The sequence below is a fragment of the Oncorhynchus clarkii genome, chromosome 1, assembly GCF_045791955.1.
Source record: "Oncorhynchus clarkii lewisi isolate Uvic-CL-2024 chromosome 1, UVic_Ocla_1.0, whole genome shotgun sequence".
Classification (NCBI taxonomy): Eukaryota; Metazoa; Chordata; class Actinopteri; order Salmoniformes; family Salmonidae; genus Oncorhynchus; species Oncorhynchus clarkii.
Window position 1 is genome coordinate 59762276 of NC_092147.1, and position 16555 is coordinate 59778830.

The 16555-nt window shown below is 42.7% G+C and overlaps 1 protein-coding gene across 12 annotated transcripts in view; it reads left to right on the plus strand.

Annotated features, from left to right (window-relative positions):
• Positions 1-16555, plus strand: part of LOC139409304 (leucine rich repeat (in FLII) interacting protein 2) — a 54141-nt gene that overhangs the window by 26879 nt on the left and 10707 nt on the right. For 3 of the 12 annotated variants that reach the window (XM_071154328.1, XM_071154318.1, XM_071154302.1), the window contains exons 4-7: positions 10648-10689; positions 11061-11192; positions 12040-12111; positions 13264-13434. In XM_071154328.1, the coding sequence (XP_071010429.1) occupies positions 10648-10689; positions 11061-11192; positions 12040-12111; positions 13264-13434 (417 nt within the window). Of the gene's footprint in view, positions 1-1769; positions 1833-1926; positions 1969-2199; positions 2278-2974; positions 3059-7190; positions 7257-7599; positions 7690-8187; positions 8248-8624; positions 8682-8800; positions 8843-9565; positions 9638-10038; positions 10156-10647; positions 10690-11060; positions 11193-12039; positions 12112-13263; positions 13435-16555 lie in introns of all 12 variants that reach the window. The other 9 variants (XM_071154346.1, XM_071154338.1, XM_071154309.1 and 6 more) reach the window with 5 other exon arrangements.

Here is a 16555-nt window from a genome sequence, read left to right on the forward strand (position 1 = left end):
TGTGCACGGCACACGTAATTTTCCCAATAATTGTTTACAGACAGATTATTTCACTTATAATTCGCTGTAACATAAGTTTACATTTAATCCACGGGTCATAAATTTACATACACTAAATTGACTGTGCCTTTGAACAGCTTCAATTTCAGAAAATTGTCATGGCTTTAGAAGCTTCTGATATGCTAATTGAAATTTGAGTCAATTGGAGGTGTACCTGTGGATGTATTTCAAGGCCTACCTTCAAACTCAGTGTCTCTTTGCTTGACATCATGGGAAAATCAAAAGAAATCAGTCAAGACCAAGCCTGGTTCATCCTTGGGAGCAATTTCCGAACGCCTGAAGGTACCACGTTCATCTGTACAAACAATAGTACGCAAGTATAAACATCATGGGACCATGCAGCCGTCATACCGCTCAGGAAGGAGACGCGTTCTGTCTCCTAGAGAGGAATGTACTTTGGTGCGAAAAGTGCAAATCAGTCCCAGAACAGCAAAAGGCCTTGTGAAGATGCTGGAGGAAACGGGTCCAAAAGTATCTATACAATGACCCCAAGCATATTTCCAAATTTGTGGCAAAATGGCTTAAGGACAACAAAGTCAAGGTATTGGAGTGGTCATCACAAAGCCCTGACCTCAATCCTATAGAAAATGTGTGGGCAGAACTGAAAAAGCGTGTGCGAGCAAGGAGGCCTTACAAACCTGACTCCGTTACATCAGCTCTGCCAGGAGAAATGGGCCAAAATTCACCCAATTTATTGTGGGAAGCTTGTGGAAGGCTACCTGAAATGTTTGACACAAGTTAAACAATTTAAAGGCAATGCTATCAAATACTAATTGAGTGTATGTAAACTTCTGACCCACTGGGAATGTGATGAAAGGAATAAAAGCTGAAATAAATAATTTTCTCTATTATTCTGACATTTCACATTCTGAAAATAAAGTGGTGATCCTAAAACAGGTAATTTTTACTAGGATTAAATGTCAGGAATTGTGAAAAACTGAGTTAAAATGTATTTGGCTAAGATGTATGTAAGCTTCCGGCTTCAACTGTATGTAAAGACAAGATTACATCAAGAATAGTTTGATGCGTGACAATATTAGTCTGTAACTTGTGAATTATATATGATGCCCAGCTTAATTGTAGCACAACTAAAGTTGCCAAATTAACTTCTTAAAATTAAGCACATTAATTTGCTTTACAAGGTTTGTAGAGCCTAACTGGCATACATAAGCACCCCGGGAGACCCATGAGGCGGCACACAATTGGCCCAGCGTCGTCTGGGTTAGGGGAGGGTTTGGCCGGCCCGGAATGTCCTTGTCTCATCGCGCTCTTGTGACTCCTGTGGCTAGCCAGGCGCATGCACGCTGACACAGTCACAAGTTGTATTTTTTTAAATAAATAACAAACAATTCCAGAACAAACAATTCCAGAACAATCTGAGAATGTGGGTATCGAGATCCTTTTTCAGGTGAAACGACCCAGCGAAAAGATGTGTGCTTAGGACTGTGTATGCAATGCTGTAGCTAGCTAGTAACTTTTCAATGGAATTACTGTGTGGAAACACAGGTTTCCTCCTTTATCTTTTTTGTGGTTGAACAGCTCTTGTTGCAGTGTTTCTGATATTAAAGGAGCTGCCTAGGTTGTTGGAGAAGTTTGGACTAACATTAACATCAAGATGTGTTATGCGTGGTTACGTAATCGCATGTAGAGTATTAGCCTTCCTTTGCATCTGCCTCTCCTCTCTAAGTTCCAACGTTCTCCATCTCCAGGCCGACACAGAGAAGGCCCGGCACTCTGGAACTAGTACTAGATCCAGTAGCCATCATCGGCGGGTCTGTATACTTTCTCATCTCTTTCTCACCTTTATCTTATTTCCTGACTTGTCTTGACGTCCTATTTGTCTGTCCCCGTGTTTCTCTGCAACAGGATGATGATGTCATGTCGGTCCGTAGCACTGGAAGCTACAGGGTGTGTACATTTACGTATTCTCATTGACGGTGTCATGTCATTATTTTAGTCTGACTATTAATATGGAGGTAGATTTCTGTTGGAAAGTCCACACTGATGTGTGAGACCATTGACCTTGTCGAGACAGCATTGGTTTATGTGTCTCATTAATTGTTAGAATTTGTTAAAAATTGGAATACATCAATGTTCCTTTAGTAATTATGTTGTGGTGTGTGTGTTCTGGTTTTGAAGTCAACCTCTTCATTGCGAGACCTGGGCAGCTCATCTTATAAAAGCCTGGCCAGCACCTCTCATCGAAGAGACCTGGTGGTGCGTCTGTGTGTCGGGTGTGTGCATGTGTGTGTTTCCTGGTAAAGGTGGGATGGATGGCATGACTGATTGTGCAGAAGGGAAATGGGGATGGGTTTGCTGGCCCATAAAAGACCAGTGTTGAATTTACAGCTGGGGTACAGAGGAAGATAGCTGGGCTATATTAGGCAGGGTTATATTCTATGTTGTCATGGGCTAGGCTAACATCCTTGTGGCTTGTAATGACATTCAAACAGCTGAGATGGTTCATCTCTAAAGACAAATTACCAGGCTACCGCAAATGACTCAGCGTGATAGTGTCCATTACTAACCCATTTTCCTAATGAAAAAGACATTTAGCTTATCATTTAACCTCACAGTTTTGCAGTGTCATGCACCAACTGTCAAAATGTAGCTATGACTTGGTGTGCCGTTCGTTCTCACAACTTTTTAGTAATCTGCAGTGCGAACACACTCACAGCACGTCCGTCTGTCACTCCTAAGAGCAGGGGTCTCAAACTCGTTTATCCTGCGGGACCACATTCGGTCTTCCCGCGAGGGCTGTATTTACTAAGACAACCGGCCACATTAAATCAGCTCATGGGCCGCATTTGGCCTGCGGGCCGCCAGTTTGAGATCTCTGCCAAGAGCCGTCTGTCTATTGGCTGTTTTTATCTTGTGGTGGTCATATTTCACATGAACCTTGTTCTCTCCCCAGTCTGACGGCCTGTCCAATAGCTCGGCCCTGAAGAGTAGCTCCTCTGTGAAGGGTAGCTCCTCTCTGAAGAGCTCCCGCTCCACTGTATGTACTTGTCTCTTGCTGAGCTTGTAGGGATTGATTCACAGTAAAAGTGACTTTCATCTGTCTTTTGTTATACACTGAACAAAAATATAAACGCAACAATTTCAAAGAGTTACAGTTCATATAAAGAAGTCAGTCAATGGAAATACATTTCATTAGGTTCTAATCTATGGATTTCACATGACTGTGTATACAGATAGGCATCTGTTGATCGCAGATACCTTAAAGAAAATGACCGACTGGCACGACAATGGGCCTCAGGATCTCGTCACAGTATCTCTGTGTATTTTAATAGCCATCGATAAATTGCAATTGTGTTCATTGTCTGTAGTTTATGCCTGCCCATACCATAACCCCACCTCCACCATGGGGAACTCTGTTCACAACGTTGGCATCAGCTAACCGCCCACATGACCCCATACACACATACACTGTCTGATATCTGCCCGGTACAGTTGAAACCAGGTTTCATCGGGGAAGGGCACAGTTCTCCAGCGTGCCAGTGGCCATCGAAGGTGAGCTTTTTCCCACTGAAGTCAGTGACAACACCGAAATGCAGTCAGGTCAAGACCGTGGTGAGGACGATGAGCACGTAGCTGAGCTTCTCTGAGACAGTTTCCAACAACTTGTTCATAAATTCCTTGGTTGTGCAAGCCCACAGTTTTATCAACAAATTCTCTAAAACAACATTGGAGGTGGCTTATGGTAGAGAAATTAACATTCAGTTCTCTGGCAACCGCTCTGGTGTGCATTCTGCAGTCAGCATGCCAATTGCATGCTCCCTCCAAAACTTGAGACATCTGTGGCATTGTGTCATGTGAGACAACTGCACATTTTAGTGGCCTTTTATTGTCCCCGGCACAAGGTGCACCTATGTAATGATCATGCTGTTTAATCATCTTCTTGATATACCACACCTGTCAGGTGGATAGATAATCTTGTCAAAGGAGAAATGCTCACTAACAGGGATGTAAACTAATTTTAGCACCACATTTGAGAGAAATAAGCCGTTTGTGCATATGGAACATTTCTGGAATCTTTTATTTCAGCTCATGAAAAATGGGACCAACGTGACGTTGCGTTTATATTTTTGTTCAGTATAGTTCAATCAGCCATGTGTTCATTTTAGTTTTCTTCTTTTGTAAACTTGAATGACATTACACACTGATTTCAAATGTGATAGCATGTGTGAGAGTTTTGCATAGTGAGTGGGATAAGAAGAGCTTGATTTAATCGCTTTAATTGCATGCTTTACCAGAAAAGGTGCTTTTTACATGCACATGTATTTGTACACTATACTGCCTGACTCCAGATTTTCACCATCATTAGCTAGTTTTCCATCCAATTGGCGGCACATTTAATTGTATAACTGATCAAATTATGCAAGCATTGTAATTTTGAATTCCGTAAAGTGAGTGTGGAAGAGGTGAAGATATTGTCTATCAACAATAACAAGCCACCGGGGTATGACAACTTGGATGGAAGATGACTGAGGATAATAGTGGACGATATTGCCACACCTGTTTGCCATATCGTCAATCTAAAGTGTGTGCTGGCCTAGAGGGAAGCAAAAGTAATTCCGCTACACAAGAATAGTAAAGCCCCCTTTTACTGGCTCCAATAGCCAACCAATAAGCCTGTCACCAACCCTTAGTAAACTTTTGAAAAAATTTTTTGACTAGAAACAATGCTATTTTACTGTAAACAAATTGAGACTTTCAGCACGCTTATAGGGAAGGACATTCAACAAGCATGGCACTTACACAAATGACTGATTAGCTGAGAAAAATGTCTGATTAAAAGATTGTGGGAGCTGTTTTGTTAATTGTGAATTTTGACATTATCGACCATAGTCTGCTGCTGGAAAAACGTATTTGTTTTCTCCCCCTGTTATATAATGGATAAAGAGTTACAGAAGACAGATGGTGTAGTTTAATTGAAGCCTCTCCCAACATAATCCTGGTAAAATCAGGAATTCCGCAGGGCAGCTGTCTAGGCCCCTTTACTTTTTTCAATTCTTTCTAATGACATGCTACTGGCCTTGATTAATGCTTTTGTGTCTATGTATGCAGATGACTCAACACTATACACGTCAGCTACTACAGCGAGTGAAATCACTGCTTCAGTTAGTTTCAGAATGGGTGGCAAGGCATAAATGAGTCCTAAATATTTCAAAAACTGAAAGCATTGTATTTGGGACAAATCATTAACTAAACCCTAAACCTCAACTAAATCTTGTAATGAATAATGTGGAAATTGAGCAAGTTAAGGTGACTAAACTGCTTTGAGTAACACTGGATTGTAAACTGTCATGGTCAACACATGTTGATACAACAGAAGCTAAGATGGGGAGAAGTATGTCCATAATAAAACGCTCCTCTGCCTTTTTAACAACACTATCAACAAGGCTGGTCCTACAGGCTCTAGTTTTGTTGCACCTGGACTATTTTTTCAGTCATGTGCCACAGGGGGACCTTAGAAAATTAAAATAGGCTCAGAACAGGGAAGCACAGCTGGCCCTTAAATGTACGTGGAGAGCTAACATTAATAATATGCATGTAAATCTCTCATGGCTCAAAGTGGAGGAGAGATTGACTTCATCACTGCTTGTTTATGTAATAAGTGTTGACATGCTGAATGCACCTAGGTGTCTGTTTAAGGCACTAGCACATAGATCGGACACCCCCATGCATATCCCACAAGACATGCTACCAAAGGTCTCTGCACAATCCCCGAGTCTAGAACAGAAAATGGGAGGCACACAGTACTACATAGAGCCATGGCTACATGTAACTCAGGTAACTGATGCAAGCAGTAGAATCAGATACAAATACACCTCATGGAACAGCGGGGACTGTTGAAAGACACACATAAGACACACGCTCTACACACACATACACATGGATTTTATATTGTACAGTGCATTTGGAAAGTATTGTACCACTTGACTTTTCCCACATTTTATGTTGCAGCCTTATTCTAAAATGTATTAATTATATTTTTTCCTCAAATCTACACACAATACCCCATAATGACAAAGTGAAAACCATTTTTAGATTAAAAAATAAAAAATAAAGCAGACACCTTATTTACATAAGTATTTAGACCATTTGCTATGAGACTCGAAATTGTTTCCATTGAACATCAAGATGTTTCTACAACTTGATTGGAGTTCACCTGTGGTAAATTCAATTGATTGGACATGATTTGGAAAGGCACACGCATGTCTATAAGGTCTCACAGTTAACAGTGCATGCTGAGCAAAAAAAACAAACCATGAGGTCAAAGGAATTGTCCGTAGAGCTCTGCTCCCTATCCATGGAACTAGTCCACTGTGCCACCATGATGGAGCTAGCATGCAATTATTATTTTTTATTTTTGTCATACAAAGCTGTCCATTTTTGTCTATTCAAACAGCCCCATTTTCAAATGAACAAGCACTTATTAAAATAAGGTGTGGCCAATTAGTGGGCGCAGCCTACACACCTGAACACACTTAACAAGATGGATGATAGAGAGTTTTGATGTTGCGAACAGAATGTATGATTTTAAATAACCTTCTCAGAACGTTCTTTGAACGTTACTGATGTTTTCTGTTTTTTTTTTATGGAAAGTTTTCTTAATGTTCTGAGAACTGGACTTGAAATTGAACCATGAAGCCTGCAGAAAACGCTATTCTAAAGTACTGAACTCCCATAGAAGACCGTTGTTTGTTAACGTTCTCTGAACAATTTGAGACTATTACTTTAAATAAAACCATGAGGAAACCTTATGGGAAGGTTGTATGCAAAATAACGATAGGACAAACACATTCACCAAGCTCTATGAAACATGGTTCTTAGAACGTTATGTGCTAGCTGGGTTCTATTGGTTATATTTCTATAGCCTCAAAGCAACAAGCTGTTCAATATTTGGCTGGTGTGCTGCCCAAATTCAGTCAGTGTTCAGACAGGAGTAATTGTATAATTTTGGAAACATTATTGCAATTTATCAGGGGGTGCTGCAGGCTTTTCAGCACCACTACTTTCCATGGCTTTGGGTCTTGGGTCACTGTGACCCTAAGTAAGATTTGCTTTGGTAGCATGATTTAACTTCTGGTGTTCCCCCATTCATGTCCCCTCTTCCCTGCCAGAGCTCTGTGTACAACGACCTGCATAAGAAGGCTCCTGTGTCCAGCAGCTCCAGGAAGGGCCTGCTGGTCAGTGTGTGTGTGTGTGTGTGTGTGGTCTCTCCTAGTGTGAGCCTCTCTGGGCGCGTTGGTCCAACTAACTGGAAGCAGATAATTGGACCTATTACATTGGTGGCCAATGTAACTGAGAAAATCTATTGAGGAAGATGTTTTTCTCTCTCTTTGTGCATGCTTTATGTATTACATAATTGTTCCATAATAGACAAAACGGTGCCCTGTGATGCTTTCAATTTTTGATAGTGCAAAATATAGATGAAAAGGCACGTCACAGCTTTGGCATGTTGTGCATTATTCATTTCCCCCTGTCTCTCTCTGTTTATGGTCATATCATACTATTCCTCTCCTCCTCCAGACTGGCTTGTACCACGATCAGAGGAACTACAGCAGCTTAAAGAACACCTCCAAACTTCCTCCTCTTACTACTTCCACCTATCAGCCTCGGGTTTGTCTTTCTCTTCAGTCCTGGCCTATTTCTAGCCCTTCCCTGTCTCGATTAAGTGGTGAAAGCTAGTTAGTTGAACTGAAACTACTTAAAGAAGAATATAGTTTATCTACTCAAGTTTATGGGACGTATAAATGGCAGTTGAGATGGCCCTTTGTGAATGGTTAACTACACACAGAGGGTTTTTATAGTGTCTGTGCGTTTGCACTCGAAGGTTTACAGTAGTTAGTTATTCATTTTAATGAAATTGCTGTTGGACCTCAATGACGTACATGCAAAGTACATACAACACCTCATCCATTTTCAGTTGACGGGGACAGTCACCTCACTCTGTAGTCGTATTCACATCTCAGCGCTCTATTCTCAGGGCCCCAGGGACAGAGCAATGGCGTTTGTTTCTCCTCACACAGAGGACACTTTCCTACCAACCCCTGCTCTCTGTGGCTGTCCCTCTAACTGTCCCACACCCCTTCTCCTCTACCTCTCCCCTCCTCACAGGCCCCATCTGTGGCCTCCACCGCTGGCTCTGGTTCGGGGCTGACGCGCAGCTACAGCCTGGTCAGTGTCACACTCATGCCTTCATATCACCTTCAAAGAAGACCAGACCCCAGTCCTCTCTGTAACATCTGATAGGCATGGCCAGGGTTCTCCTTAGGTCATTTATATTTAGGTCCAATGGTCACCGTGGCCACTTAATGGGGCCGAGGTTATGCGGTCTGGTGGGCTATGTTTGATAAGATATGGCTTTTTGTCTGATCAGTGCTTTCTACTAAGAATAACTACAGCAATCGGTTGATGCAGGAAATATCCCACTGTTTATATTTCGTTAATATTGAGAAAGGCGTGCTACTCAGCCTGTAAGATTCTCTGACTGAGGTCGTTGCTCCCTCTTGTGCGTTGCTGAGTTCTGGATGCTCTCTCCCTTGTGCCTTCAGGCTTCTATAAATGACGACGGTCTGTATGGCTCGTACACTGGTTCTCAATTGCATACTGTAAGTGTTCCGTGTGTCTATAATTTAATAGTGTTTAATGATGTCACCAGGGCCAGCAGCATACTGGCCTGTCTGTGTCCCCACCATGTCAATGCTGTGTGTCGTTCCCCCCACTACAGCCCTCTGAGTACAGCTGGTGCTCCACCCGGAGCAGCCCTGTGGTGAGCCCCATATTCAGTCACACCACATGCATGGTGTACACTAACCTAGTCTGGCGTTACCATACTCCCAAGCCTGGAACTGAGACTCTCCACCATACTTAAACCCACACACTGCCATTACTAACAGGCTACATACCCACACCCTCTTCCCTAGCCATCCTCACGTCATGCCTAGGGATACATAAATAGATGTTTTGTTGTCACACTGGATAGGTGCAGGGAAATGCAGTGTTTTTACAGTCAGCCATAGTAGCATGCGGCAAATTAGGGTTAAGTGCCTTGCACATTTCAATATATAGCAGTGACTGGATAGACAATTAATTGCCAAAGTGTATAGTATCTTCCACTTTATTGCGTTTTGAGGTGCCATGTGTTGCACGCAGTGGTGTGCAGGTCAAGACGATGTAGGCTGATGGGACTACTCTCGTCAATTTGTTCAAGTTCTACTCCGTATTACTCAGATCAGCCTAATTACATGACCCGGTGGACCTAAAATGTGGGGTCTTTTTGTATAGTCCAGATACAGAATGCCAGTAGGCTTTATTAGCGTGTAAGGTCATCACAGCTCGAGAGCTTCAATAGCAAATGAAAACGCTGGAAGTGCATCTGATTTGAAGTGTGTGAACGGAGACTCCCTTTTCACAGTTAGTGAGGTGTGTGCCAAGTGCATGTGGATACAGTACTCTGATAAAGGGGGATCCTGACTGCTCATGCTCCTCACAGAACTCCTCTGATGACGATACTGCCAGCACCGTGTCCCAGGAGCGCTACAGTCGCGGCAGGAGAGACAGCGTGGTGAGACCCTGGGGTTAGGTTAGGCTCTGGAGGGGGGATTTAATAGAAACGGGCACTGTTGTTTCTAGGGTTTATATATGGGTTATTTACTTTGGATGTCTCCCCTTTTGGTGACCTTTTTTTGGATGTGCCTTGCTGCTGTGTTAGTATGCAGCACTGATATATGTAGGCTTCATTCTATCCTTTTCAATTTCCGTTGAAAAACGGACAACATATCTATTCTGTTCCTTTTAATTATACATTTTTTTTTATCCTATAGTTGACATTTCATTACACACTGACCCAATGTAGGCCTATGCCCTATGGCTCTCTCTTTTAGACTTTCCATGTTTTCCTCTGACCTCATTTCCTTCCTCTACCTCGTTCACTATCTCTACCATCCGTCTGTCTCTGCTCAATAGTCGTCTGATTTCTCTGACATCAGTGAGTCGGCCGCTGACTATTTCAGCCGCTCCAACCGCAGGGGCAGCGTTGTGTCTGACTTGGATGACCTGTGTATCCCAGACGACCTGGACGCTGTAAGTTACCCGCCGTCAACACACTGGCGTGCGATGGAATGCACTGGATTGCGGTTGTGGACACGTAACACGCAGTGTTTTGGGATGATTTCTCACAGCCTGTGTTTTCATACTGATGCCCAATTATGTGCTTGCTGTATAGCCAACTCCTATAGTCATTGTCAATGTGTTGGCTATTTAGCACATAATAGATCTGGGACTAAGCTAGTTATGAATAGTATTATGGCCGGTTTTGTGTCTTCACAGCATGTGTTTGCTGCAAATAAAGACAATTGAATAAAGTTCTCTGCCCTGAATAACCAGTGTGTCTATGCCTGGTATGATCTATGAACATGCAGCAGTCCCTAACTCATACCCCAGCTACTAACGGATTTGCAGGGTGTGATCAGGTTCGGCATCAAGCACGTGCCACTTTGGATACGAAATCCGTTCATGCTTGCAGATGCCGTTGGCATGTCTGTTTAAATGATTGTTTCCTTATTTCTCTTTCAGCTGGATGAAAAATGTGATAAGACCTTCGTAGACTACAGCCGGGTGAGTACAACAAGCAGGAGCGATATCCAGTGTTCATGTCTTCAGGCCATTTTATTTGTATCAATGACGACCGTGACCAATGTAGGTCTAAATCATTAAATAGGTTTCCAATCCATATTTCTACCTGCGTTCATCGCCACGCCGTTCAGGTCCATATTGTTTGTTTCCTCATATCTTCCGCATAGAGCTGTGGTAATGCCGGGTGATATATATCATCTTAGTGGGCCTGGTTTGAGCTGAATGGGAGGATCAGTTAAGCCAGGGCCCAGTAGTGTCGGTATTGAATGACAGTCCTGGGGTGTGTCCGTTATGTGCTGTGTTGACTTGAGCTCTTGACTTAAGGTGCTTTGTGTTGTTTATTTTTCTTCTAGCCATCCTCACGCTGCACCACTCCCGGCCTCTCCCCGGCCACCCTGGCCTCCCTGGGGGGGACCTCCTCGAGACGGGGCAGTGCAGACACAGGCAGCATTGTCGATCCTGACACCAGTCTGAGTGAATTGAGGGTACACACACACACCACCACCAGTCGCATAAACACCATTGCATTAACACAACTCTGAATGCTCAGCTATGAAAAGCCAACTGACATTTACTCCTGAGGTGCTGACCTGTTGCACCCTCTACAACCACTGTGATTATTATTATTATTTGACACTGCTGGTCATCTATGAATGTTTGAACGTCTTGGCCATGTACTGTTATAATCTCCACCCGGCACAGCCAGAAGAGGACTGGGCACCCCTCAGAGCCTGTTTCTACCTAGGTTCCTCTGCCTTTCTAGGGAGTTTTTCCTAGCCACCGTGCTTCTACATCTGCATTGCTTGCTGTTTTGGGGTTTTAGGCTGGGTTTCTGTACAGCACTTTGTGACATCGGCGAATACATTTGATTGATTACAAGGTTTAATTACAACCTGTTATTATACGGTTAGATAAGTGTGTCAGTACCAATACCAATGTTATCTAAAACACTAAAACCATTCAAATGTCAAATTGATTTGAAATACAAGAGAAGTTACTTTTTACAGTGAACCATGTGTAGTAGTTTATTATTTCCCTCACTACTGTTTTATTTGAGTTCAGCGATGATCTGAAACATCCACACCTCCCTGCTCTCAATACCTTATGTTACATATTGACTCCATGTATGCACGGGGAAGACTGGAAGTGACATGTTTCTTCAACTTCCTATAAAGCTGTCCTTGTGTATGTCTGTGCCCACCGTTGGGTAAATGACTGTCTTCAGATGCCAACAGCACGGGTGCTCTGTCTTAAATCTGTCAATCTGTCTTTAGTTCTCCCTGGTTTCCCCCGATTCACCCCAGCCAACCCTTCCTCCCGTCTGCTCTACAGGATATCTATGATCTAAAGGACCAGATTCAGGATGTAGAGGGGCGGTACATGCAGGGGCTTAAAGAGCTGAAGGTAGAGGGGCCTGAGCTCGCAGCATGCCTTCTCTTGTCCTCTGGGAGCCTTATGGCATCTCTAACCCCACTGTACCTACGTCTCCCCCTCTCTCGCCCCCTTTAGGGCTCCACTGACTAACCCACTAACTGCAACACCAAAAAGCACTCATTTCTATCTTGGCTCCCTGTCTGATGGCATGTTCCCTGCATGACCTTTCTTGCTCAGTTTGAAACTCACTGGTAACGGAAAGGATGGAAAGCCTTGCTTGAACCCTGGCAGTGCTTGGGGGTAAGAGCAAGACTAAGTATTGTTTTGTCTTGCAGCAGTCCTCTGCCTGTTGGATGGGTTTCAGGGTTTGTAGTCCCAGAAAATGACGACAAGCTTTCATTCACACAGCACTGAATGGTCTCCTGGCTTCTTTTCTGTAGCCACCCTAAAAAGTTCACTTTTCTCTGAGTCTGAGGAAGTATATTTGTACTTTACTAACACAATAGCTGAACTTGCTCATGTTTTGATATATTTTTGTTTTTTGGCCTCTTTTTTTTCAGATGCCTTTTCATCACTGCCTTGAATCATTCCTTCCGAATGAATCAATCCACAATGGATATCAGTTTTTATCACTTGTCCATCTCGGGTTTTGTCAATAATTACAATGTGAGACAATTCCAAGGCGGGGAGCATTGTGATGACGTTTAGATTCTTAAACACAATCAAACCCGAGCTGGACAACCGGTGGAACCCTTGAGATTAGAGCCTTTCCTCTGTTTTAGGTCTTATTTAAGATATTACTAGTGTACATAAATTGTACGTTTTTTTTTACATGAGTATTTTTCATTTAGCGTAAGAGCTCTAGTCACTGTTAAAATGCGTCATATTGAATTGAACTCATTTGAAGGTGAGACTGAAAAATAAAGGTTATATTTAATTGAACTGCACCCTACCCAACATCTATAGCAGTGTCTGTCTGTCACCGGTGTTTTTCCAACATCCCAAACACGGCTTCTTAGTTGAGATACTAAAGGAATGTAAGAGTAAATGTAGTGTTCTATTATCAGTGTGGTCGTGTAGCTGTATCTCCCATAAATAAATGTAATTACCATAGTAATTATTTTTCTACGGTAGTTCCCACCAAGGGTTAAGTGTGTAAACATCTGTGTGTGTCCCTGGTAGGAGTCGCTCTCGGAGGTGGAGGAGAAGTATAAAAAAGCCATGGTATCGAACGCACAGCTGGACAACGACAAAACCAACCTCGTCTACAACGTGGACACACTCAAGGACGTGATCGAGGAGATGGAAGAGCAGATGGCCGAGATGCGGAGGGAAACCGAGGACAAGTCTAAGGTGAAGTGTTAAACACACACACACACAGCATCGTAGATAACCTTTATCATCTAGTGTTAACACATGCAGACTCAGACCGAGGCGAGAATATACAAATTGCCCCAAAGTCTCCAACCACACTATCAACTTGTCCACACACAGTGCCCTCCAGTAATATTGGCACCCTTGGTAAATATGAGAAAAACGGGCTGTGGGAATACATTTTTTTTTTTGCTGTTTATCCTCTTGGTCTATCATTCAAAATATTCACAAAAATCAAACGTTTTAATTGAAGTAAGATGATTTTAAAAAATTAAGGTAAAATAAATTAAATAATGATTTTTCTCCGAAAAGTGTGCCACAATTATTGGCACCTCTAGAAATTCTTATGAGTAAAATCTAACTGAAGTGCATTCCCATTCATGTTTTACGTTTTTAAGTTCTCCTGAGAGATTAGGAATACTTAAGAGGTAGGCCATGACTTCCTGTTCACTATGGGAAAGACCCGAGAATACAGTAATGATGTGCGACAAAAGGTTGTGGAGCTGCACAAATCAGGAAATGGCTATAAGAAAATAGCTCAATGTTTAAAAATGCACATTTCCACTATCAGGGATATAATTAAGACGTTTAAAGCAACTGGAGATGTTAACATGTGGTCTGGAAGAGAAAGTGTGTCTATATTGACCCCACGCACAGTGAGGAGGATGGTTAGAGGGTCCAAAGAATCTCCAAGGATCACAGCTGGAGAATTGCAGACGTTACTTGTTTAGTCAGAATGTCTCCAAAACTATGATCAGACGCCACCTACATAACCACAAGTTGTTTGGGAGGGTTGCCATAAAAAAGCCTTTGCGGTCATCAAACAACAAACCCAAATGCCTGCAGTTTGCCGAACGTTACTGGAACTTTCATTGGGACCAGGTTCTATGGTCAGGTGAGACCAAAATAGAGCTTTTTGGAAACAATCACCAGAGGTGGGTTTGGCGTAGACAGAAAGATAGCCATGCAGAAAAGTACCTCATCCCCACTGTGAAGTATGGAGGTGGATCTTTGATGTTGTGGTGCTGTTTGTCTTCCAAAGGCCCTGGGCAACTTGTTAGGATACATAGTATCATGGACTCCATGGACCTTGGGATCTGGAGAGATTCTGTATGGTGGAATGGTTTCAGATCCCTTGCCATGTGTTCTCCAACCTTATTCCGCATTATAGGAGAAGACTCAGAGCTGTTATCTTGGCAAAGGGAAGTTGCACAAAGTATTTATTGACTGGGTGCCAATAATTGTGGCACATATATATATATATATATGAGAATACATTTTTTCATTCAATTATTTTACTTAGGTTAGATTTGTGTAAATATTTTTGAATGAAACACCCAAGAGGGTTTAACAAAGTTGCCAATATTAGTGGAGGGCACTGTACTTGCAGTTCATGTGTGCAGGTCTTACAATCAGTAAAGTAGCCAAGTCAAACTGCACCATAGTCAGTCTGACCATGAGATCTACTGCTCTCTGCTGACAATGGGTGTACCATCACCCCTGGTGAGACAAAACCACGACTCATCAGTGAAGAGCACTTTTTGCCAGTCCTGTCTGGCCCAGCGACGTTGGGTATGTGACCATAGGTGAGGTTGTTGCCGGTGATGTCTGGTAAGGACCTGCCTTACAACAGGCCTACAAGCCTTGAGCACTGATGGAGGGATTGTGCTTTCCTGGTGTTACTCGGGCAGTTGTTGTTGCCAACCTTTACCTGTCCCGCAGGTGTGATGTTCGGATGTGCAGGTGTTACACGTGGTCTGCCACTGCGAGTATGATCAACTGTCCGTCCTGTCTCCCTGTAGCGCTGTCTTAGGCGTCTCACAGTACGGACATTGCAATTTATTGCCCTGGCCACATCTGCAGTCCTCATGCCTCCTTGCAGCATGCCTAAAGCACATTCACGCAGTTGAGCAGGGTCCATGGGCATCTTTCTTTTGGTGTTTTACAGAGTCAGTAGAAAGACCTCTTTAATGTCCTAAGTTGTTATAACTGTGACCTTAATTGCCTACCGTCTGTAAGCTGTTAGTGTCTTAACGACCGTTCCACAGGTGCATGTTCATGAATTGTTTATGGTTCATTGAACAAGCACGGGAAACGGTATTTAAACCCTTTACAATGAAGATCTGTGAAGTTATTTGGATTTTTTACAAATTATCTTTGAAAGACAAGGTCCTGAAAAACTGATTGTTTCTTTTCTTGCTGAGCTGAGTCGTGATCGTGGTAAAATTGTGCGTCCGGCTTTCTATCATCCTGGCAGTTGTTGTGAACTTTGCGAGGCATGTCACTTCACCCATCTCTTTGTTTTAACCACAACTGGATGGATCCATAAAGAATGGCTGTAGGAATAATTATCACTGAATGATGAAACATTGGAATAAAGTAGGCGAATGCAATTGAAGGCATATGCTTGCTTACTGAAACTCCCAAAGTCATCCAATTGTTGTAATGCATTTGATTGAAGCAATAGCCTACCGCGTGTGGTCAACTCTTTCAGCACTGTTTCGCGCTGCTTTGTGACATGCGTGGGGTGGGGTCTTGATAAATCAATTCATGAATGTCCGTTTTTTTCTTCTTTTCACTGAATCTCCGTTTGAATATTTGTTAGGCCTCGGAAATGTCAGCTAAGTTGAGGTGAGTGCTGTTCATGATCATCTCGTCTAGTTGGCTCATTTATGAGCACTGATGAGAACATTTTGCCACCGCGTTATGTAGCTTAACGAGTGGATTATTGTTCTCTTTACTCGCAGTCACTTAGTAGCCTACTCCTGACCAAAACGCCTGTACTTGTCTTAATCAATGTGATTGTGTTTCTCCGGATCTCTCTGTACATTCGGTTAATTCTCTGGCTGGGCAAATCAGTGGAGGTGGTATAGCCTGTTATTTTACTTCAAATCCAATTTTATTGGTCACATACACATGTATAGCAGATGCTATTGCGAGTGTAGAGAAATGCTTGTGCTTCTAGTTCTGACGGTGCAGCAATATCTAACATGTAATCGAACAATTCCACAACTACCTTATACACACACATCAAAGTAAAGGAATGGAATAGAGAAAATATACATATATGGATGAGCAAGTATATACATATGAGATAAGT